The sequence below is a fragment of the Meles meles genome, chromosome 20, assembly GCF_922984935.1.
Source record: "Meles meles chromosome 20, mMelMel3.1 paternal haplotype, whole genome shotgun sequence".
NCBI lineage: Eukaryota > Metazoa > Chordata > Mammalia > Carnivora > Mustelidae > Meles > Meles meles.
The window spans coordinates 4,763,946-4,787,760 of record NC_060085.1 but is presented as its reverse complement, the minus strand read 5'-3'; the positions used below and the strand labels follow the sequence as shown (position 1 = coordinate 4,787,760).

Genomic DNA, 23,815 nt, shown 5'->3' with positions numbered 1-23,815 from the left:
GTCCCGAGAAGTCCCCTCCCGGTCAGAGACAAGCCAGGACAGTTGGTCACCCTATCTCAAGGTAAACACAAGGACTCCATTTTACAGATATGAAAACAGAGGTCCAAGAGTGTTTCCATAGACTCCCCCAGGTCACACCATCAGTCAGAACACATGAGAAGTTAAAGTAGAATGGGTGAAGGCTGGCAGGGCGTCCGGGGGTCCCGGTCACTGTCCTGACTGTGCCCGCTCACTACGGCTTTGGCCCAGCCCGTATGAACCAAATAATTTTGGTTTCTCTGAGAAGAGGGAGCGTTGACACAGTTGTGCCCTGCTATGTTCCAAGTACCATTTGAAGCACTACCAGTTGGATTAATTAACCTGTCCGACTCTCATTTTTGTAGAAACTGAAGTTTTAGGGAATTTACTGAAATATGTGAGGACTAGAACCAAGATGTGAACCCAGGAACTATGACTCCAGAGCCCATCTCTTAACAACAGCACATGGAGTCAAATCCTCACAACTAACCCAATAGGTCAGGGGGAGGGTCATTGCAATACCCATTAATCAGATGACAACACCGAGAGCTGAAGGTGCTCGCCCAAGGTCTAATTGCCTTGAGCCTGGGAGGCCTGTTCCCAGAACACGTGCTCCACAGCTGCCACCAGCCCACAGCAGAACAATGACAAGCCATCAGATCCCTTTGAACGTGGCCGTGAGCCAGCCAGTCTCCGTATTTCCCCGAGTGCCAGTGGTTACAGCAGCAAGTTACGAAAGCAGGAGTGGGTATGCGAAGGGGAAAACCCAGTCTCCTCCTGGGGATTCATCCTATACCAGTTCATGAGTCCTTGCCTGGTAAGAAGGGGGTGGGGTAGTGGCCATTCTTGGCACCCACCACCCCCCATCGGCTTTACTGGGATGGCATGCCGATCCCCCAGGCAAACACTGGCAGAACAGGTACAGGTGAGTTGCAGCACAGTCCCTGCCTTCACCCTGAGCAGGTGAACCTCTGGGATGCATTGCACACTCCAGGGCTCCTTGTGAGACCAGGTTGTGGCTAAAACTCTCCTAAAACACCTTCTGGGAGGCTAGTTTCTCTCTCCTCCCTGTCCTGCTCCCCTGACTCCCTTGCAAGTGTTTCCTGAGAGTCCTCCCTTGATGAATTACTCACACAACAATCCTATCAGCTCTGCTTCTACAGAAAATGACCAAAAGCAGATGGTCATTCTTATTTTGGTGCATTTTTTTTTTTTGCTTTGTGTCTTTCTTTAAAAAAAAAAAAGGTAATAATGGCTTGTAAAAAAAATCCAAACAATGCAGAAGTATATAAAATTCAAAGAGAAGATCTCTCAGTTCTCCCCCCTTTACACCCAGAGGCAACCACTGTCAAAAGCTTAGGGTGAATCCCCTCCAGGCTAAATCCTATTCACAGACTCAGTCATGCAAGTGTATTATTAGATATGAATAAATTTATAAATTCACACAATTTTCTTAACGCAAGTGAGATCATGCAATATACTACTGTGCTGTCCAAAACAGTAGCTACTAATCACATACAGCTGTTTGCTTTTAAATCTCTGAAAACTGGGGCACCTGGGTGGCTCAGTTGGTTAAGCATCTACCTTCAGCTCAGGTCATGATCTCAGGGTCCTGGGACCTGAGAGTCTGCTTCTTCACTCTCTCTGCCCCTCCCCCTGCTCAAAAGTACACACACACGTGCTCTCTTTCACTTTCTGAAATTAAGGAGGGCACGTGTTGTAATGAGTACTGGGTGTTATACATAAATAATGAATCCTGGAACACTACATCAAAAACTCATGATGGGGGCGCCTGGGTGGCTCAGTGGGTTAAAGCCTCTGCCTTCAGCTCAGGTCATGATCCCAGTGTCCTGGGATCGAGCCCCGCATTGGGCTCTCTGCTTGGCAGGGAGCCTGCTTCCTCCTCTCTCTCTCTCTCTGCCTGCCTCTCTCCCTACTTGTGATCTCTATCTGTCAAATAAATAAATAAAATCTTAAAAAAAAAAAAAACTCATGATGTACTGTATGGTGACTAACATAACATAATAATCATTAAAAAAAAACTCCAAGAGTAACCTAGGAGGACAAAAAAATCTTTAAAAAATAAATAAATCTATGAAAATTAAATAAAATATCCCATTATTCGGTCCTATTAGCTTTATTTCAAGTGTTCGGTAGCCACTTGTGGCTAGTGGCTATTGTAGATTCGGAACAGGTCCATCATCCTAGAAAGGACAACTCTGTTGTCCTCTGACTTCAGAGTAGGTCTTGCAAACCAAGAGTAGCAAAATTTGTCAAGCGTGGAAGCTGAGTGATGGGTACATGGGAGTCTGTTGTACTGTTTCCCATTCTTTTGAATGTTTCAATATTTCTATAATAAAAAGTTAAGGGAAGGATATGTTTGGGGCAACTTTCCAAGTCAGTGCATACAGACCCAACTCATGCTTTTGAACAGCTGTGTAGTTTCCACTATGCCCATGGGCATTAACTGTGCCAGGGATTGGCTTGGAAGCCAAAGTTCCATGGTATGGAACTGTCAGTAGCAGGCAGCTTACCCACAATGGACTGCATTTCTCAGCTTACTTTGTGTCCAGGTATGGTCCTATGACCCCAAGCCAATACCACATGCCTCACTGCCAGACCTCTGTTTTTAGAAAGTGGTTTGCCTTCTCCACTTTTTCTTTTCCCTCCTGCCATAGTCTGCAGAAGACTCTGAGACCCTAGCAAGGCTGAGCCACAAGATAGAAGGCATCTGGGTCTCCAAATTACCGTTCACAGGAAAACCACCCACTGGCCAGAAATATCTGCATTGAACTCTAAACCAAACAAAAATTAAATTTATTTTTAGTAAGCCATGGACAGTTTGGGGTTTGTTACAGTACCTAGGGTCACTCTAGCAAACACGACATTTTATCCAAACAGTCCCCTCATGTAAACAAACATTGTTTGTTTACCAGTGGTTCTTAACGGTGTGTTAATGGTGAGGTATGTCTGTACTTGATACAAACATCTCTTTGGAATAAATTTCTGGATTGGGAATTGCTGTGTCAAAGTGTATATGCATTTTCATAGTATTTTATAAAGTATGGTATAGAGAGACAAGCACAAATATTTTAAGTGTTCACTTTGGTGACCTATCACAAAGTGAACATCCCGATTCCATTTTTAATTCCAATTTTTAATTCCAATAGTGCTCCATTTTCTCAAATGTTAAGTCTTTGGAATGTCCACTTACAAATTCCGTGCATGTGCTTGACTATAACATCTCTCACACTCTCTATGTGAGGCACAGATTCTTTCTTTTATTTATTTATTTATCTACCTAACTTGCCTGCATAGTGTCAGGCCCCAGCTGGGTCCCAGAGTTGTGGAGAGTTCACACAATGACTTCCTCACTGGCCAAGGGCTTTCTGGAATCAATGATAATGATTGATTTTTTTTTAATCAAGGTGATCTTTTTGGAAATAGAGCGATAGGATTTTCTTTTCCACTTATATGGGTGTGAACTCCCTTCCCCAACACATTCTGCTGAAGGATTTACTCTCATTCAGGAGATTTTAGGACGTCTTAGCAGTAGACACACATGAAAGCGAAACAGTAACATTCAAGTTTTCATTACCAAACTGGATGTTTGGGTTCCCAGCAAAACAGTAGCCTTGAAATCAAAGCCTTATAAGATGAACAAGTTTGGGGGATCTAGTGTACAGCATAATTACTCTGGTAAACAATACTGCCTTATGTACTTGGAAGTTGCTACAAGTAGATCTTATATATCCTTATTCCAGGGAAAAAAAAGGTGGTAGTTAGGTAAGGTGATGAAGATATTAGTGAACACTACGGTGATAATCTTTCTCAATATCTGTGTGTGTAAGGCCCTACTTAGCCAGAGTGACTCCATCTTGGTTAAACAGCCATTTTGTTGTTTGTGCAGTAAAACCTAAACTGACCCTGCCCCGCCCCCAGAGGAACTTACTTAAAAGCAAGTCTGGGACATGAAAAAATGTTCATCATCACTAGCCATCAGGGAGATTCAAATTAAAACCACATTGAGATACCGCCTGACACCAGTTAGAATGGCCAAAATTAGCAAGACAGGAAACAACGTGTGTTGGAGAGGATGTGGAGAAAGGGGAACCCTCTTACACTGTTGGTGGGAATGCAAGTTAGTGCAGCCACTTTGGAGAACAGTGTGGAGATTCCTCAAGAAATTAAAAATAGAGCTTCCTTATGACCCTGCAATTGCACTGCTGGGTATTTACCCCAAAGATACAGATGTAGTGAAAAGAAGGGCCATCTGTACCCCAATGTTCCTAGCAGCAATGGCCACGGTCGCCAAACTGTGGAAAGAACCAAGATGCCCTTCAACGGACGAATGGATAAGGAAGATGTGGTCCATATACACAATAGAGTATTATGCCTCCATCAGAAAGGATGAATACCCAACTTTTGTAGCAACATGGACAGGACTGGAAGAGATTATGCTGAGTGAAATAAGTCAAGCAGAGAGAGTCAAGTATCATATGGTTTCACTTATTTGTGGAGCATAACAAATAACATGGAGGACATGGGGAGATGGAGGGGGAAGGGAGTTGAGGGAAATTGGAGAGGGAGATGAACCATGAGAGACTATGGACTCTGAAAAACAACCTGAGGGTTTTGAAGGGGCGGGAGGTGGGAGGTTGGGGGAACCAGGTGGTGGGTAATAGGGAGGGCACGTATTGCATGGAGCACTGGGTGTGGTGCAAAAACAATGAATACTGTTACGCTGAAAAGAAATTTAAAAAATAAAAAAATTTTTAAAACGCAAGTCTGGGAAACCAGTAAAATATGGTCAACCAGTCCCTGATAACAGAGCCCAGAATGCAAGGACAAGTCAGGCCAGGTGGAGACATCCAATCAGTAAAGCACATATACTCTCTCCCTAACCACCAAAGAATGTAAACCCCGCCTTTTGGGTGTCAAACTTGGGCACCAATTCTGACCACAGTGATAGGCTAGTTCAAACAGCTACTATAGGGTAAATTGTAATTCAATTGGCCACTGCATGTGACCTAACATGACTATGCAACTTTCTCTGTGTGTTACAATCTCATTGGCCACCTGTATGTGGCCAGGCTCAACCACATGGCCTTTGCTCTATAAAAGCTAGTCTGTGGAGTCAAGATGGCGTGGAAGTAGGAGGAGGCACCATTTCAACCTGTACCCTAAAGTGAGCTGATTACCTACCAAAGAACTCCGACCACCCATGAAATCAGCCTGAGATCAGAATTATACACGTCTGGATCTCTACAGGAGCAGAAGACGCCAGTGGCAGGTAAAGCAGACTGGGAACGTCCGAAGATAAACAAAAGGGGGAGGGAGCCACCAGAGGTGACCGATCGGAAAGTAACACCCCAACACGAGAGTGCTCTGCGTCTGGGGACCAGCATTAACTTGGAGTCTGGTTGAAAGCACTCAAAAAACAAAGAGCAAAGGATCGCGGGGGGGGGGGGGGTAATAGTGGGAACCTGGGCGGTTAGGGTCAGGGACCTAAGTCCCCGGACCCAGGACAGCCTCCCCTGGCGCGGAGCCAGAGAGAGTGTGGCGGAGAAATCAGGTCTCCGTCCCTGAGCGGCCAGTGCACCTGAACGCCAGCACGCCCGAGAACGAGTGGGGTCGGGCTCCCGTGAGGGGCTGGGAGCCTGGCCAGACGGCAATCCTGAAATGCGCGCGTCCCACACCCTCCCTTGGGAAAGGTGCTCATAGGCGCTAGCCTGGAGCTCTGGCAGCCAGAAAAACCAGACATTCCCAGCCCGGGACAGTGGGAAAATCTCAGTGCGCGATCTCTGCTCGGAACCTCTCTGGCGGTCTGGAGCTGCCTAGACAGCCACCGCTGCCCTGGTTTTGGGTACAACGAGGAGCTCCTGCATCCCCAGGGACAGTGACTCAGAACCGACTCTGCCAGCAGCTTTTGCAAAACAGTCTGAGGCTTCTCTCTGAGAGGGAGGTTGGGGTGCTGTTTGCTCTCCTCTAAACCTCCAAAAACCAACAAAAGCTGTCAAGGCAAGAGAAAGCAGATGAAAGAACATAAAAACCCCCAGAGAGCAAAAGGCTGAAAAAAAAACAGTTTCCTGAAAAAAAAAGAGCTCACCCCCTTGAGGGGAGCGGGAGGACCTAACTCAGGGAACATCATTGTCTGAAAACCCACGTGGCAGGCCCCTCCCCCAGAAAACCAACCAGGAAGGAAGAAAAAAAAAAAAAAAAAGACTACAAGAGAACAATCACCACTACTTCATAAATACAACTTTTATTTTTAACTCTTTACCAATATTCTGGTTCTTTTTAAATTTTTTAACCTATTTTTTATACTTTTTATAATTTTTTAACCTATTTACCATCACACTGAGATGTCCAGTACATCAAATTCTTTAATAACCTTCTAACCTGAACTTTTTGATACATATACCCGTGTTTTTCTTTTGTTTTTCTATTTTTTTAATTCTTTTTAATTTTAACTTAGTTTAGTCTAGTTTATTCTTTTTTAATTTTTATTTTCTACTATACATATAGAGTTAAACTTCAAGGTAATCCCCTTTCCCCAATCAATGCTACCCCTATAGGCAAACCAGTTTCTAATCCCCCTGTAACTTAGGCAAGTTGAGTCCCTTAACAAAAACATCAAGATACCTTCAGGAAGAATCAAAATAACCTTCCTCACCCACACTGAGAATCTATAACCATTCTCCCAATTTTTCCTTCTGTCAGTGTTTCTGTGAATTTGTGTTTGTCCTAATAATATATAAACCTTATACTTGGGGTTCTTTCTGATGAGGTTCTTCCCTTTTTTTTTGCTTATATATACATATTTTTTTCTCTTGTCATATACTTTTATCACTCTTTTTGTCTGTCTGTTTTTCTTTGTATACTCCACAAATCTTACCTTGTGGCCCATTTGGGCTGAGCCTTCTCTTTTATCTTCCCTTTTTTTCCTATCTCTCTCTCTCTTTTTTTTTCCCTTTTTTTTCCTTTTTTTTTCCTTTTTTTCCCTCTTTCCTTTCCCCCTTTTTTTTCTTTCTTCTTCTCTATTTCTTTTTCTTTTCTTTTTTCTCTCATTTGGGTGGGGAATCCTGATTGCACAGAAGCGTTCCAGGGTGAACATTGACTGCACCACAATCGATAAGTCCAGCTGCATCTGTTTAGTCATCTCTTACCAAATGACTAGGAGGAGGAATACCCAACAGAAGAAAAATACAGAGGATGGGCCTTCTGCAACAGAGCTAATGGCTATCGACATAGACAATATGTCAGAAAAGGAATTCAGACTAACAATTATCCAGGCAATAGCTAGGTTGGAGAAAGCCATGGATGACCAAACAGAATTGATTAGGGCAGAACAGAAAGCCACCAGGGATGATGTTCACAATGTTAGGGCAGAACTGAAAGCCACCAGGGATGATGTTCAAAATGCTCTCAATGAGTTCCAATCCAATCTAAATTCTCTAAAAGCTAGGGTAACTGAGACAGAAGATAGAATTAGTGATCTGGAGGACAAACAGATAGAGAGAAAGGATCAGGAGGAAGCCTGGAACAAACAGCTCAGAAGCCACGAAAACAGAATCAGGGAAATAAACGATGCCATGAAACGTTCCAACGTCAGAATTATTGGAATCCCTGAAGGGGAAGAAAAAGAAAGAAGTCTAGAAGATATAGTGGAAGAAGTTGTCTATGAAAATTTTCCCAATCTCACGAATGGAAACAACGTTCATGTACTAGAGGCAGAAAGATTTCCTCCCAAGATTTTAGATTCTCGAAAGTCCTCACGGCACCTTATCGTTAAAATGGGGAATTATGTTTCAAGAGAGACCCTCTTAAAAGCAGCTAGGACAAAGAAGCTTCTTACATACAGAGGAAAGCCCATTAGAATAACGTCAGACCTTTCCACAGAGACCTGGAAAGCCAGGAAGGGCTGGCAAAATATATTCAGAGTACTAAATGAGAAGAACATGCAACCAAGAATACTCTATCCAGCAAGACTGACATTTAAAATGGAAGGAGAGATAAAGAGTTTCCAAGACCGGCAAGGCTTAAAAGACTATGCAACCACCAAACCGACACTGCAGGAAATATTAAGGGGGGTCCTATAAAAGAGAAAAAATCCTAAGAATATCATTGAACAGAAATATAGAAACAATCTATAGACAGAAAGACTTCAAAGGCAACACGATGTCAATAAAAACCTATCTCTCAATAATCACTCTCAATGTGAATGGCCTAAATGCGCCCATAAAACGACACAGGGTTGCAGATTGGATAAAACGACAGGACCCATCCATATGTTGTCTACAAGAGACCCATTTTGAACCTAAGGATACACCCAGACTGAAAGTGAAGGGATGGAGAAGCATCTTTCATGTCAATGGGCCTCAAAAGAAGGCCGGAGTAGTGATTCTCATATCAGATAAATTAGATTTTAAACTAAAGACTGTAGTCAGAGATACAGAAGGACACTACATAATTCTTAAAGGGACTATCCGACAAGACGATCTAACAATTGTGAATATCTATGCCCCCAATATGGGAGCACCCAATTACATAAGAAAACTATTAATCAAGATAAAGAGTCATATTGATATGAATACAATAATAGTAGGAGATCTTAATATGCCTCTCTCAGAAATAGACAGATCATCGAGACAGAAAATTAATAAAGAAATAAGAGCATTGAATGAAACATTGGACCAGATGGACCTCATCGACGTATATAGAACATTCCACCCTAAAACAACAGAATACTCATTCTTCTCAAGTGCACATGGAACCTTCTCCAGAATAGACCACATACTGGGTCACAAAGCAGGACTCAAGCGATACCAAAAGACTGACATTATTCCCTGCATATTCTCCGATCACAATGCTTTGAAACTGGAGCTCAATCACAAGGAAAAGTTCAGAAGGAACTCAAACACCTGGAAGCTAAAGACCACCTTGCTTAAGAATGCTTGGATCAACCAGGAGATCAAAGAAGAACTTAAACAATTCATGGAAACCAATGAGAATGAAGACACCTCGGTCCAAAACCTATGGGATACAGCAAAGGCGGTTCTAAGGGGGAAATACATAGCCATCCAAGCCTCCCTCAAAAACATTGAAAAATCCAGAATACACCAGCTGTCTCTACACCTTAAAGAACTGGAGAATCAACAACAAATCAAACCAACTCCACATGCAAGAAGGGAAATAATCAAGATTAGAGCAGAGATCAATGAGGTAGAAACGAGAGATACAGTAGAACGTATCAATGAAACTAGAAGCTGGTTTTTTGAAAGAATCAATAAGATCGATAAACCATTGGCCACACTAATCCAAAAGAAAAGAGAGAAAGCCCAAATTAATAAAATTATGAATGAAAAGGGAGAGATCACAACTAACACCAAGGAAATAGAAACAATCATCAGAAATTATTACCAACAGTTATATGCCAATAAGCTAAGCAACCTAGATGAAATGGATGCATTCCTGGAAAGCTACAAACTCCCAAAATTGAACCAGGAAGAAATTGACAACCTGAATAGACCGATATCTAGTAATGAGATTGAAGCAGTGATCAAAAACCTCCCAAAAAACAAGAGCCCAGGACCTGATGGATTCCCTGGGGAATTCTACCAAACTTTCAAAGAAGAAATAACACCAATTCTCCTGAAGCTGTTCCAAAAAATTGAAGCAGAAGGAAAACTTCCAGACTCTTTTTATGAAGCCAGCATTACCCTGATCCCCAAACCAGGCAAAGACCCTACCAAAAAGGAGAATTTCAGACCAATATCACTGATGAATATGGATGCAAAGATTCTCAACAAGATCCTAGCAAACAGGATCCAGCAGCACATTAAAAAGATTATCCACCATGACCAGGTGGGATTCATCCCTGGGTTGCAAGGTTGGTTCAACATTCGCAAATCAATCAGTGTGATAGAACACATCAATAAGAGAAGAGAGAAGAACCACATGGTCCTCTCAATTGATGCAGAAAAAGCATTTGACAAAATCCAGCATCCGTTCCTGATGAAAACGCTTCAAAGTATAGGGATAGAGGGAACATTCCTGAACTTCATAAAATCTATCTATGAAAGACCCACAGCAAATATCATCCTCAATGGGAAAAAGCTTGCAGCCTTCCCGTTGAGATCAGGAACACGACAAGGATGCCCACTCTCACCACTCTTGTTCAACATAGTATTAGAAGTTCTAGCAACAGGGGGCACCTGGGTGGCTCAGTGGGTTAAAGCCTCTGCCTTCAGCTCAGGTCATGTTCCCAGGGTCCTGGGATCGAGCCCCACATCGGGCCCTCTGCTCAGCGGAGAGCCTGCTTCCTCTTCTCTCTCTGCCTGCCTCTCTGCCTACTTGTGATCTCTATCTGTCAAATAAATAAAAAAATTAAAAAAAAAAAGTTCTAGCAACAGCAATCAGACAACAAAGAGAAATAAAAGGTATCCAAATTGGCAAGGAAGAAGTCAAACTCTCTCTCTTCGCAGATGACATGATTCTTTATATGGAAAACCCCAAAGACTCCACCCCCAAACTACTAGAACTCATACAGCAATTCAGTAACGTGGCAGGATACAAAGTCAATGTACAGAAATCAGTGGCTTTTTTATACACCAACAATGAAAATACAGAAAGGGAAATTAGAGAATCGATTCCATTTACTATAGCACCAAGAACCATAAGATACCTGGGCATAAACCTAACCAAAGAAGTAAAGGACCTATACTCGAGGAACTACAGAACACTCATGAAAGAAACTGAAGAAGACACAAAAAGATGGAAGACTGTTCCATGCTCTTGGATTGGAAGAATAAACATTGTTAAAATGTCTATACTGCCTAGAGCAATCTATACTTTTAATGCCATTCCGATCAAAATTCCACCGATATTTTTCAAAGAGCTGGAGCAAATAATCCTAAAATTTGTATGGAGCCAGAAGAGACCACGAATTGCTAAGGAAATGTTGAAAAACAAAAACAAAACTGGAGGCATCACGTTACCCGATTTCAAGCTTTACTACAAAGCTGTGATCACCAAGACAGCGTGGTACTGGCATAAAAACAGACACATAGACCAGTGGAACAGAGTGGAGAGCCCAGATATGGACCCTCAACTCTATGGTCAAATAATCTTCGACAAAACAGGAAAAAATATTCAATGGAAAAAAGACAGTCTCTTCAATAAATGGTGCTGGGAAAACTGGACAGCGATATGTAGAAGAATGAAACTCGACCATTCTCTTACACCGTACACAAAGATAAACTCGAAATGGATAAAAGACCTCAATGTGAGACAGGAATCTATCAGAATCCTAGAGGAGAACATAGGCAGTAACCTCTTCAATATCAGCCACAGCAACTTTTTTCAAGATATGTCTCCAAAGGCCAAGGAAACAAAAGCAAAAATGAACTTTTGGGACTTCCTCAAGATCAAAAGCTTCTGCACAGCAAAGGAAACAGTCAACAAAACAAAGAGGCAACCCACGGAATGGGAGAAGATATTTGCAAATGACAGTACAGACAAAAGGTTGATATCCAGGATCTATAAAGAACTTCTCAAACTCAACACACACAAAACAGATAATCATATCAAAAAATGGGCAGAAGATATGAACAGACACTTCTCCAACGAAGACATACAAATGGCTATCAGACACATGAAAAAATGTTCATCATCACTAGCCATCAGGGAGATTCAAATTAAAACCACATTGAGATACCACCTGACACCAGTTAGAATGGCCAAAATTAGCAAGACAGGAAACAACGTGTGTTGGAGAGGATGTGGAGAAAGAGGAACCCTCTTACACTGTTGGTGGGAATGCAAGTTAGTGCAGCCACTTTGGAGAACAGTGTGGAGATTCCTCAAGAAATTAAAAATAGAGCTTCCCTATGACCCTGCAATTGCACTGCTGGGTATTTACCCCAAAGATACAGATGTAGTGAAAAGAAGGGCCATTTGTACCCCAATGTTTATTGCAGCAATGGCTACGGTCACCAAACTGTGGAAAGAACCAAGATGCCCTTCAACGGATGAATGGATAAGGAAGATGTGGTCCATATACACAATGGAGTATTATGCCTCCATCAGAAAGGACGAATACCCAACTTTTGTAGCAACATGGACGGGACTGGAAGAAATTATGCTGAGCGAAATAAGTCAAGCAGAGAGAGTCAAGTATCATATGGTCTCACTTATTTGTGGAGCATAACAAATAACATGGAGGACATGGGGAGATGGAGAGGAGAGGGAGTTGAGGGAAACTGGAAGGGGAGATGAACCATGAGAGACTATGGACTCTGAAAAACAACTAGAGGGTTATGAAGGGGCGGCGGGGGGGGTGGGGAGGTTGAGGGACCAGGTGGTGGGTAATGGGGAGGGCACGTACTGCATGGAGCACTGGGTGTGATGCCAAAACAATGAACACTGTTATGCTGTAAATAAACAAATAAAAATAAATAAATTAAAAAAAAAAAAAAAAAAGCTAGTCTGTGAGCCTGGGGGTTGTCGCTCTCTCCATAAGAGACTGCCCCAACCGGTCAGTTTGATTCTTGATACTGGCATGAAATAAAGCTCTGCTTGACCTTCACTTTGTATCAGGCTTGCTCTTTGATAGCGGACCCCAACATGTATATCATATCAACATGTACACACCTTAAACTTACACAATGTTATATGTCCGTCATATCTCAATAAAGAGACTTTGGGGTAGCCAGGCTTGAAGGACTAGAAGTAGAGTTTTCATTAAGCCATGGTGTAAGGGAAATAAATACCTTTCACAAGGGAAGAGAAAAATTGTGGGACGCTAATAAAGAGAGATGAGAGGGACCCACCAGAAGTCCTATCCTCTGTCACATCACCTCAGAAACTTCTGGATAGGAATGGATGAATTAGGGCTATCAAGGCTAGGGGCAGACTCCTCCCAGCAAAGACCAGGTGGAGTTTCCCAGTCTAAAAGAGAAGTCTGCTTTCTGTTGCTGTCATATCCAACAGGGTACGAGAGCCAAGGATTAGAATCCACAGAAGGAGGTAACTAGTAGGTGGTCAAAAAAAACTCTTCCTATAGCCTGGGTTCCTATAGCCTGAATGTGGAAAGTAGAAGCTCCTGCATGGACCCCTTGGGGGTACAGAGTTTCTGAGAGGACTACGAGACAAGCAAGGTGGGGCCGTGCTCTACCAGCGGACAAAACATCCTATCCACAGTCCACCCTTGACAGCCACAAGTTCCCACAAGTTGCCCCAAACCAACACCCAGCCTCCATCTTGGGAGGACCAAGAGTAGGGTAAAAAAATCGAAAGATTAACTCTTTGCACAACACAGACTGAATTTCCCAAATAAGGGTGAGCCAGGAAATGGAGACACTGAGAAGAACACAAAGAACTGGCAGTGTTTTTCCTCTCCATCCAGCAGCAGCTTATGTAGAAGATGAGAACAATGAATGCGTTTTTAAAATGCATTTTTTTCCACATTGAGTTGTAGTTTGAGTAAATTCCATCCCCATTCCCAGTACCATTTATGAAGCTCTTATCACATGTACCAAGTAGTTAACAAAGTTACCTCTTTCGACTGAAGCTTCACAATGTCCCTGGGATGGGAAGCTGTGTTAACTATGCATCACGCTTGAGGAAAGTGACCATCAGGAGAGGTTTCCTGAGACTCACCAGAGGTCCCATAGTAAATCCAAAGCACAAAGGTAAGTGCCTGGAGGAGGAACCAGGAGACCTGGGTGTTACTTATCCCTTGCTCTGTCACTAAGTATCTCCCAGCAAGTGTTCAGCTGCAGCTCAGCCTCCTGGGACAAAAGGGTCTCCTCCCCAAAAAGCATCTTTCTGCACATTGAGTATATGGATTTTCTTTGACCAGCTTACCATCTGCCGTTGATTCCAATGGGAAAACGAGCCAGAAGAATAGACCACAATACCCTATGGAGAAGGAAAAGAAAAACACCGTGAGCCATCGAGAAGCAATGTGCTCAAGCTGAAAAAAGTGCTCCTGGAATGGCCTCATGTAAGTAGGTTTGATGAACGTAGATGAGGGGTCCATCCAAGTGACAGACATACAATATGTCACATTATACAACAGCCATTCCTGTGTTTCTGCACTTTATGTTTTATGTTTTGTTGGTATTATCTTAATTTTTTTACAAAAAAAGTTCCAGCTGATTTTCAGAAACAGACACTAAAACATGTATTCTCAAAAGAAATGACATCTCGCCCAAGAGGACAAAACTTGGTTCTTAGGGAGAGATGAAAAGAAGTGTCCAAAAGGCAGTGCAGCCTACCAGCATTTAGCTCTTTGCTATTACCGCCTCTGTGACCCTTACCCCCACCACACCCATCTTTGCCCCACCCCCCCTTCCCCTGACTTCCCTTGACCCACCTTCAACCCCATCACCACCCACACTACCCCATGACCACCCCCACCTCCACCACTCCCACCACCTGACCTCCACCACCCCATCTTCTCCCCCTCCTCCCACCACCCCATCTTCTCCCCCTCCTCCCACCATCCCTACCCTCAGCGTCGTCATCACTACTCTGATGATTAACTCCGGGGCAGAATAAGGGGCACTAATAGCTAATACAAGCGCTGACACCACAAAGCAACAACTCGGCATTCCCGCATTTGCGGTCCACGAGTCACCTGCTCCTTCTAAGGATGCCTGCGGGTTGACAAGTCCCACAGACCCAAACTCCTGACATTCCCACTCACTATCACCAAAATTGTTTTGCTCCTTCCTCATTTTAGATTTTTTAAAAATTTTATTTACTTATTTATCAGAGAGAGAGCAAATAAGGAAAAGAACACAAGCGGGGGGAGCGGCAAGCAGAGGGAGAAGCAGACTCCCCGCCGAGCAGGGAGCCCGATGGGGGACTCGATCCCAAGACCCTGGGATCATGACTTGAGCCGAAGGCAGATGTACCACCGTCTGAGCCACCCAGGCGTCCCTACTTCATCATTTTAGAGGGAACAGAGCACTGTTTTTAAGCATACCAACTCTGGAGTCAAAAATGCTTGGATTTAAAAATCTGGCTTTGTTAATTATTGACTGCATGGCCTTGGAAAACTTATTTAATCTCTTTACACCCAAGTTTTCTCCTTCACAAGTAGATGCACTGGACCACAGCTTAGGAAGCCCACATTTGTTGTTCAAAACATTGTCCCTCATTCATGGATTTTTTTCATTATTATGTTCAGTTAGCCGACATCATTAATTTTTGATGTAGTGGTCAATGATTCATTAGTTGTGTTTAACACCCAGTGCTCATCTCTCTCATTCATAGATTTGGACAGTGACCAAAACTTGAAAGACACGAAGAAAACCACAACATAGGCCATAAATAAGACCAGTACAAACTGACGCCTGAAGAAAGGGAAATAAGAGAACAGACAGGAAGGCTCCATCTCATGGCTCACGCCTCAGCACAAATGTCACCCCTTCCAAGAGGTCTTCCCTGACTTCCCCCTTCAATGTAACTCCCAGTTACTCTCTTCTTTTGTGGCACTCCCACTGCCTGAAATGCTTTTGTGTAGTTATTATTTGGGACAGCATAGCCCAGTGATGAGCAATAAAGCATACAACTCTGGAGCCAGATTTCCAGCTCTACCCCTTGTGAGCTAAGTAGTCTTGGGCAAGTCATCTAATCTCTTTTGCCTCAGTTTCCTCCTCTGGAAAATGGGGCTACTAGACACCCAGTATTTGGAGGCATTTTGTGAAGTTATTTGAGGAACTTAAAATGTTGCTAGGTGGGTGGTTACTGTTATGGCCAGTGGCTTCTTTTCTGCCTGTCCCTCCCATGAGGATGTCAGCCAAGCAGGAACTGCTTGTTTACCACTGCTTTCCCCTCCATGCCTACAATGGGACCTGGCACAGAGTAGCTGCTCAGGAAATACATGTCAAATCAATGACTATAAAGAAAGTCTGCCCTGACAAAGGGAATTCCCTGTGCTCAGTAATTTTTGTCAAGGGCCCCCCAGTGAAGGTGTTGGCAGTGTCCAACCTAGAATTGGTGTCTCTGGCTGGACACCCCATGGCCTTCCCTTTCCCTACAGTCTACATCCAGTGCAGGCTTCCCTCAATCCTCCCATCACTATTCAGCCCCACACTTACCCCAGAAGAGGAGCAAGCTGGAGCTCCCCATGGTGCTGTGTTTCTCTCATTCGAAGAGGGAACCTCTTCTATGGTCTTGAGATTTTCAGTAAACAGAATGTGTGGGAAGAAGGGAGAGGTGGAGCCAGAATTGCTCAATGCCACCAAAGCAAGACAGCACTTTTTGCTGAATTGCCGCTGGATGAGGACAGCATGGCAAACCCCTAATTGTTTCTTTCCACCACGGTGAAGAAAAGTTGGTCTGTTGATGTGTCACGGTGTTCTCTCTCTCTCTCCAATCACTCTCCTTCCCTCCATTCTTGCTTTTCTTTCCCCACCAGCACCCACCTCTCAATGGTCTTTCATTGCCCCCAACTATAAATAAACTACCATGATTTGTCCATAATGAAGCAAATCCCACTCAAAGGTCTCTTCCCAGCACACCCCACACAAATAACCACCACAGCCATCATGGACCAGGTGCTGTGCTAGACACATTGCCAATAAAATTTAATTTCATCACATCACATCACATTAATATCATCAAGTAAGGATTTTGATCCCCAACTATTTTACAAAAAAAAAAAATAATAAAATTAAAAAGGAAACTGAGGCACAGAGAGGGGCTAGGACTTGTCCAAGTTTACTTGGAGTCAAGATTTGAATCCGGGAACCTCTGGCTCCAAGGTCTAGCACTTGAAATATCCCATCTGCCTTCAGCTGTCCTACATCTGACCCCTGCACAGCAGCACTCCACCACATTCCCAGCCCTAACACACCTGCATACACAATCTCACACACACGAAGGTCTAGTAATGCCTTGGCCGGCATTCCCAGGAGCAGATGCTGAGAACAGGATTCTAGTGAAAGTCGTTTATCAGGAAGGTGACCTCAGAAAACTCCAGCTGGGAGGGGTAGGCAGTGAGATGAGGATGGGAAAGGGTCCCAGGGGGCCATGCCATCTAGGAAGTTGCACTAGAAGAGCTCAATCTCCCTGGGCAACTCTGAAAGGCAGCCCAGAGAAGACTTCAGTTACCCCAGCAGAGGGGCGAGGGAGCCGGGGTATCTATCCACCAGCTACTGCCCATCATGCATTGAGGTTCACATCATCCCACAGCACCTTGAGCCTGGCCTCCAAGCAGAGAGAATGGGCATAACCAGAGTGTAACCCTATTGATAACAAAATGCAGCAGCTGATAAATATCAGTCTAGGGTGCCCCAAGGGGTTGAGGGTCACAGGTGTGGGTAGGCACCAAAACATCTGCCACAAGCTAAAAATGAGACACAAAGGTTAGCCCCAACTTCGTGGGAAGAAAAGCCCCCAAGTGTTTCTACATTCTCCCTTTTGCTCTGTGCAAAGCAAAATACCCACCTTGCAGTTATAATCATTGAAGAAGATTCATCAATGGCCCCCCCGTGTGCATCAAGGGACCCTACATGGTGAGGTTACAGTTAAGAGTCAGCACAAAAACATAGCAAATTCCACCAAGAAAGAGGATAAACAAAAGCTGTGTTGTGTTAAGGAGAAGTACTGGAGGATACACAGACTTTAGAACCAGATCACAAGAGGTTCCTATCCCATCTCCTCCACTTCCTAGTCATGTGTGGTCCTGGCAAGTTCTTAATCTCTCTGTGTCTCCACGTTCCCATTTGTAACTTGGGTCCAATAATAACAGGTCTACTTCGTGGGGCTGATGTGAGCCTCTGAGGAGGGGACATATATGGTGTGCCTAGTACAGAGTCTGGCATGCGGGAAAAACTCTGAGTGTTGGCTGTTATGGCCACAGGAGATGGAATCAGACCTAGGATCAGATCCTGATTTTGCAAGATATTCTCAAAGTGATCTTGGAAAGTAACTTGCCTCTCTGGGCCTCAGTTTCTTCGTCTGGAGAGTAAGGGTACCAACAGGCCATGTCCCAGAGAGCATCACTGTGGAGGGGATTCCATAATGTGGGGTAATGTTGCCAACTGGGGCAACTTCTGGGATTTTCACTTTCTTCCATAATCCTTGTTTTGTGCATCTAAGGTGTGGACACTAAAGGCAGACAAATAAATGCAGTGGTTTTAACTTCATCCACAAATTCTTTGGAACTCTTCCCTTCAGGAAGAGGCACCTAAACCTGCTCTACTTGAGGGTGTGCTAGACTTGGTGAACAGGAAAAGGAGGTTATGACACTGGGCCATCTGAGACATCTGAGGTTTGGAGGACACTGTGGCTTCCTGCTTGCCCTCTCCTTCTGGGATCATTCACCAGGGGGAACCCACCACCATGTTGTAATGAGGAGGAACTGAGGTCTGTGGTCAATGGCTTGACTGTGACTTCATGGGGGTGGGGGCTGATCCAGAACCACCCAGCTGAGCCACCTCTAGATTCCTGACCCTCGGAAAATGTAGGAAAATAAAACCTGGTTGTCTAAAACTGGAGTTTTTGACTACTCAGTTTTGGAGTGGTAGAGTAGGCAACAAGAGACAACTGGTATACCTAGAAGCCATTTTACCCATCACCAAAATGAAGACAAGACCAGCTTCATAGGGATTGAGGTTTAATGTAATAAAATCACAAAATCCTGCCTGACACAGATTAAATGCTTGATAATATTCATTGTCATTACATTATTCTTTTGCTGTGCTAAGTTATCAAGGCTACTCACAGAAGGTCTGGTGCCAGCAATGACTAAACTGGAAAAGCCAACAAAGATCATTTCGTGCAGAATGGTCTAATGTGCGTGAGTTTGAACTTGATCTTTAGGGCACCAGAGGGGATTTCAGCAAGGGAGCGAGGGGCATAGTGGGTTTTACAACAGCTGCACCCTGGCCCAAGTGGGAGCCATGGAGAAGGGTGGGGCTGCATCTTGAGGGAGAGAAAAGCATGGTGGTCTGATCTAGGGCAAGGGCTGTGGAGAGGGAAAGGAGTTTAGGAAGCAGGGCAAGCAGAAGTGGGGAAAAGTCTGGTGAGTGGGGAGTCTGAGACAGAAGAAATAGCTGACATTCAGAATGGGGATGGCCATGGGGGGAGGACACATGACTTTCCTGCCCCCACCACAACAAAGCACCACAAACAGCCACTTAAAATAACACTAATCCATTACACTACAGATCCAGAAGTCAGAGTCCCAAGTGAGTCTTGGGGGGACTAAAGTCAAGACATCAACAGAGCTGTGTGCCTTCTGGAGGCTCCAAGAGAAATCCATTCCTTGTCCTTTCCAGCTTCCGGGGGCCCCTTCATCTGTCTTCATGGCCAGCTGTGTAGCATCTTCCTGTCTCCCTCCCTCTCTCGTCTTCAATCTCCCTCTCTCACTCCTCTCTGACCCTCTTCCCTCCCTCTTAAAAACAGTACCTGTGATTACATTAGACTCACTCAAATCATCCGGAATTTCCTCATCTTAAAATCCTAACTTAATCAATCTGCAAAGCCCTGTTTACCATGTAAGGTCACATATTCACAAGTTCCAGGGATGTGGATGTGGACAGCTTGGTAGGGAGGTATTGGGGGAGCCTCATAATCCTACCTAAACATCGGTCTGGGGTCCTGGCCAGGGGTGGAGGATCATGAGATGCCTGTTACCCTTTATTAAACCCCAAACAGTTAACCAAAGCTATAAAATCTGCACTTCAGAGATCCTGCCAGTCAGAGGGCAGGCCTAGAGGGAGAAGAGGAAGGATGGAAGAGAGGAACTAGGGTTGCTAGCCACGTGGCTTGGTAAGCCTAATCTCTTATGTCTTTCTCAGCAAAGGGGAAAATAAGGGACACTCAAGTTTGAAGAAATCAGCCCGGAGGAGCCCTAGAGGTATGTAGCAAGGCTACTCTAGGACAGCCCTACCCAACTTGACCATGTTCCTCCTGCACTCTAAATCCTCCCATGGCTCCCTGTTTTCCTCAGGATGAACTCCAGGCTCATTAATACGGCACTCAAGACGCTGCCTAGTCTTACACGGTCTCCCCTGCTGGCCTCACTTCTCCCCTTCCCCCCCCAAACCATAGTCATCTTATACCAACTGAGGGCCCCATAATGGATGCTGTTGATGCCCTACAGTCACCCTTGAGCAGGTGGAGCACCCAGCTCCTGTGACCAGCTGCTGTGAGCATTGCCTGATAAGAGCTCACAGCTCCCCCTTCCCCAGAGCCTGCACAAAGCCTCGGACCCAGCCCAGCTAGTAACCCATGGTCACAGAGCTGCAAGAGGCCAGCCCCGCCGTGAGATCAATTCATGGTGGTAGTAGGCTCAGTTCCCCCATGGGATCAGGCTGAGGCTAATTCCAGCTGAGACCACCTCCTCGCTTAGTTCTTTTTCTCTGTCCCACCTGGCTTCCTTCACCCTGCCTCTGCTAAACACCCGCCCAGCAAACCCAGTGCCCAAGAATCCACGAGGCAGGGTCCAAGCTCCCAGCCCCCACCAAGGGCTAATTATGTTAACAGTTTTTCTAAACAGGTGTGCCAGAAAATGGAGGAGAGTCACTAATGTATCTTCCAGGCCAACAAGGGGCTTTTCTATTTACTTTTTCATTGTGTTCTGTTAGCCAACATAGAGCACATCATTAGTTTTGACGTAGTGTTTCACTACTCGTTAGTTGCATATAACACCCAGGGCTCATTATGTCATGTGCCCTCCTTATTGCCCATCACCAAGTTATTCCATTTCCCCACATACCTCCTTTTTCTCAAATCCTTGGATTGTTTCCTGGAGTCAAGAGTCTGTCATGGCTTGTCTCCCTCTCTTATTTCGTCCCACTCCGTTTTCCCTCTCTTCCCCTGTGGTCCTCTGCGCTATTAAGAAATCACTTTAAGATGGAAAAACAGGGGCACCTGGGTGGCTCAGTGGGTTAAGTCTCTGCTTTCAGCTCAGGTCATGATCCCAAGGTCCTGGGATTGAGCCCTGCATCAGGCTCTCTGCTCAGCGAGGAGGCTGCCTCCCCTTCTCTCTCTCTCTGCCTGCCTCTCTGCCTACTTGTGATCTCTGTTTGTCAAAGAAATAAATAAAATCTTTTTAAAAAAGAAAAAAAGATGGAAAAACAAAGCAAGCCTCTCTGTAGCTCTTACAGAAAGTTGTGTTCAGGGTAACTTTCTGACGGGGAGATCGGGAAGTGACTATCCACGGGGTCCACAGCCATTCACAACAGCGACTCTCCACCCAGTCCAGACATAATCCCCAGATTTATGGAGTGAAGGGCATGGTGGTGAGGTCACAGGGTAGTTGCCTAAAGTGGGGCTGTCTGTGAGCCAGAGAATCTCTACTGGATGTCAAAAGTGAGGGCTTCTGTGCATCCCTTAAGGGAAGATCAGAACAAGCCTTCCCACTTCCTGGTCAGAGCATACATTAACCCCCACGCGGTCTGGAACACATAGTCCCCAGGAAGGTCAATGCACAGGCAGGAGCCAGACGGAGGACCAGAGACGGAGTCCTGTTGTCAGTGCTCCCACAAGGTGATACCCAAAGGTTGGATTCCTGGCCTAAGCAGGGCACTGACCAACAGAACCAATGCTGGCTGGGAACCTCAGACAAGATCCAGGGACCAGGTCTGGTGCCAGCCACTAAGCCTTCAGTAGCTGGATCATGGGATATCTTATGGGAAAGGCTAGATATGCAGCTGGCCGGAAATCATGACTACTTGCCAACTAGAATGGAAATATTCCCTATCTTCTTAAGCATAAGGTATACGATGTGTTGATTTAAAATGTTTACCTGTTACAATCTGATGGTCACCAGAGCATAAGCTAATACCTCTATCATGTCACATAATTGCCAAATTTTGTTCTGATGAGAACATTTAAGATCTAGTATCTTTGCAACGTCCAAGTATATAATACAGTGCTGTTAACTATGACCGCTCTGCTGTGTACTAGATCCCCAGAACTCCCTCCTCTCCTAACTGCAAGTTTGCACCCTTTGGCCAATATCTCCCGGTTTCCCCCACACCCCGACTCCTGGTGGTGGCCATCCTATTCTGTTTCTACACATTACCCTTTTTTTAGATTTCACATATAAATGACACCCCACGGCATTTGTCTTTCTCTGTCAGACTTCCATCACTTAAAGCCCTCAAGGTCCACCCATATTGTTACAAATGGCAAGATTTTCTTCTTTCTTGTAGCTAAATAATATTCCAGTGTGTGTGGGTGTGGGTGTGGGCACACACGTGTGTGTCATCCATTGGTGGACACTTACATTGTTTCCATGACTGGGCTGTTGTGAGCAATCCTGAAATGGACATGGAGGTGCAGATTATCTTTTTGATGTCCAGGTTTGGTTTCATATGGCTATATACCCAGAAGCGGGATCACTGGACCCTAGAGTGTTTGTCCAAGAGAAATAGAAGCGTACATCCGTAGAAGGACTCACACTCAAATGTCCACAGCTGCCGAATGCTGGGCAGAGTTCAGCCATTCAGGGACAGGTGCTATGTCTCTATGATGAAGGCAAGACCTACTAGGACCCTCATGCCTCATGGTGTGGATGAATCTCAAAGCCTTTATGCTGAGGAAAAGAAGCCAGACATAAAGGACACACAAGAGTAAATACTAGAAGAATTCTGTATTAGAATCCTCCAGAGAGGATTCTCCAGAGAAGCAACAGGAGAGGGATCCCAAGGAATTGGCTCTCCTGATTGTGGGAGCTGTCAAGTCCAAGATCTGTAGGTTAAGCCAGCAGGCTGGGGACCAAGGTAAAAGTTGATGCTGCCGTCTGGAGTCCAAAGGTTGGAAACTCAAGAAACTCCAGATTTCTATGTTCCAGTCTGAAAGCAGAATTCCTTCTTCCTTCAGAAATCTCGGTTTTTGTTCATAAGGTCTGCAACTGATTAAATGATACCCATCCACACTATGGAGGGCCATCAGCTTCTCTTAAAGTTCACTGATGTCCATGTTAATCACATCTTTAAAATACCTTCACAGAAGCATCTGGACTTGGGTTTGGCCACACCAACTGATCACCAGCCTCCAGTCAAGCAGACATATAAAATTAACCATCACATTGTCCAACAACTGGAATTTCTGGAAAATACTGAAGGGAAGCAAGATGATGGAAGAGTAGGGACCTCTCTTCATCTGGTCCCCTAAATTTAGATAGATAACTATCAAATCATTCTGAGCACCTATGAATTCATCCTGAATGCAAGAAAAGAATTGCTAAAATTCTACAAATAGAAAAGTGACCACTTTTTGCAAGCTGGGAGGTGTGGAGACATGAATCTGAGGGGATATATCAGAAGATAATTGGTGGTGGGAGAGAGCCTCCATAAACTGGCTACCAGAAAGTGATATAGCCCCAGAGTGCAAAATCAGAACCTTTAGAAATCTGCTCCAGTGAGAGACGTCCCTACCTGAAAGGTGCTCAGGGGGTAGAACCAAGCAGAATCCTTGTGGGACAGTGTGGTCCCAGGATACCAGGGCCACAGAAAGAATGGAAATGCCTCAGCGGGCTGAGCTCCCAAGCATTGGAGTGCGAAACCAGTTAGGGTCAGTAAGCCTGGGAGGGGGTTCTCAGCTCAGTTTGCTATAAACCACAGACTACAGCATGATGCATGATCTCTCTCTCTCTTGCAGGGCCCTGAAAAGAACGGGAGAGCAGCAGACCTCTGCCTTTCCCTAGGAGGGGCAGCACAGAAGCTCATGTGACCAGGCAACCACTCACAGTGTGGGTGTAGTGCAAAGGACAGAAACACAGCGACACTATGCCTTCCCCCAGGAAACTTGGTGCCAGCGTGCACAG

The 23,815-nt window shown here is 44.7% G+C and overlaps 1 protein-coding gene across 2 annotated transcripts in view; it reads right to left on the bottom strand.

Moving 5' to 3' along the window:
* ADGRE1 (adhesion G protein-coupled receptor E1) overlaps positions 1-16,204 on the bottom strand; it is a 62,016-nt gene extending 45,812 nt beyond the window's left edge. For both annotated transcript variants that reach the window (XM_045992340.1, XM_045992341.1), the window contains exons 1-2: positions 16,131-16,204; positions 13,888-13,941 (exon numbers count right to left, since the gene is read on the bottom strand). In XM_045992340.1, coding sequence (XP_045848296.1) covers positions 13,888-13,941; positions 16,131-16,161 — 85 coding nt within the window. In that variant the 5' untranslated portion in view covers positions 16,162-16,204. The remainder of the gene's footprint in view (positions 1-13,887; positions 13,942-16,130) is intronic.
* Positions 16,205-23,815: the final 7,611 nt, after the last annotated feature.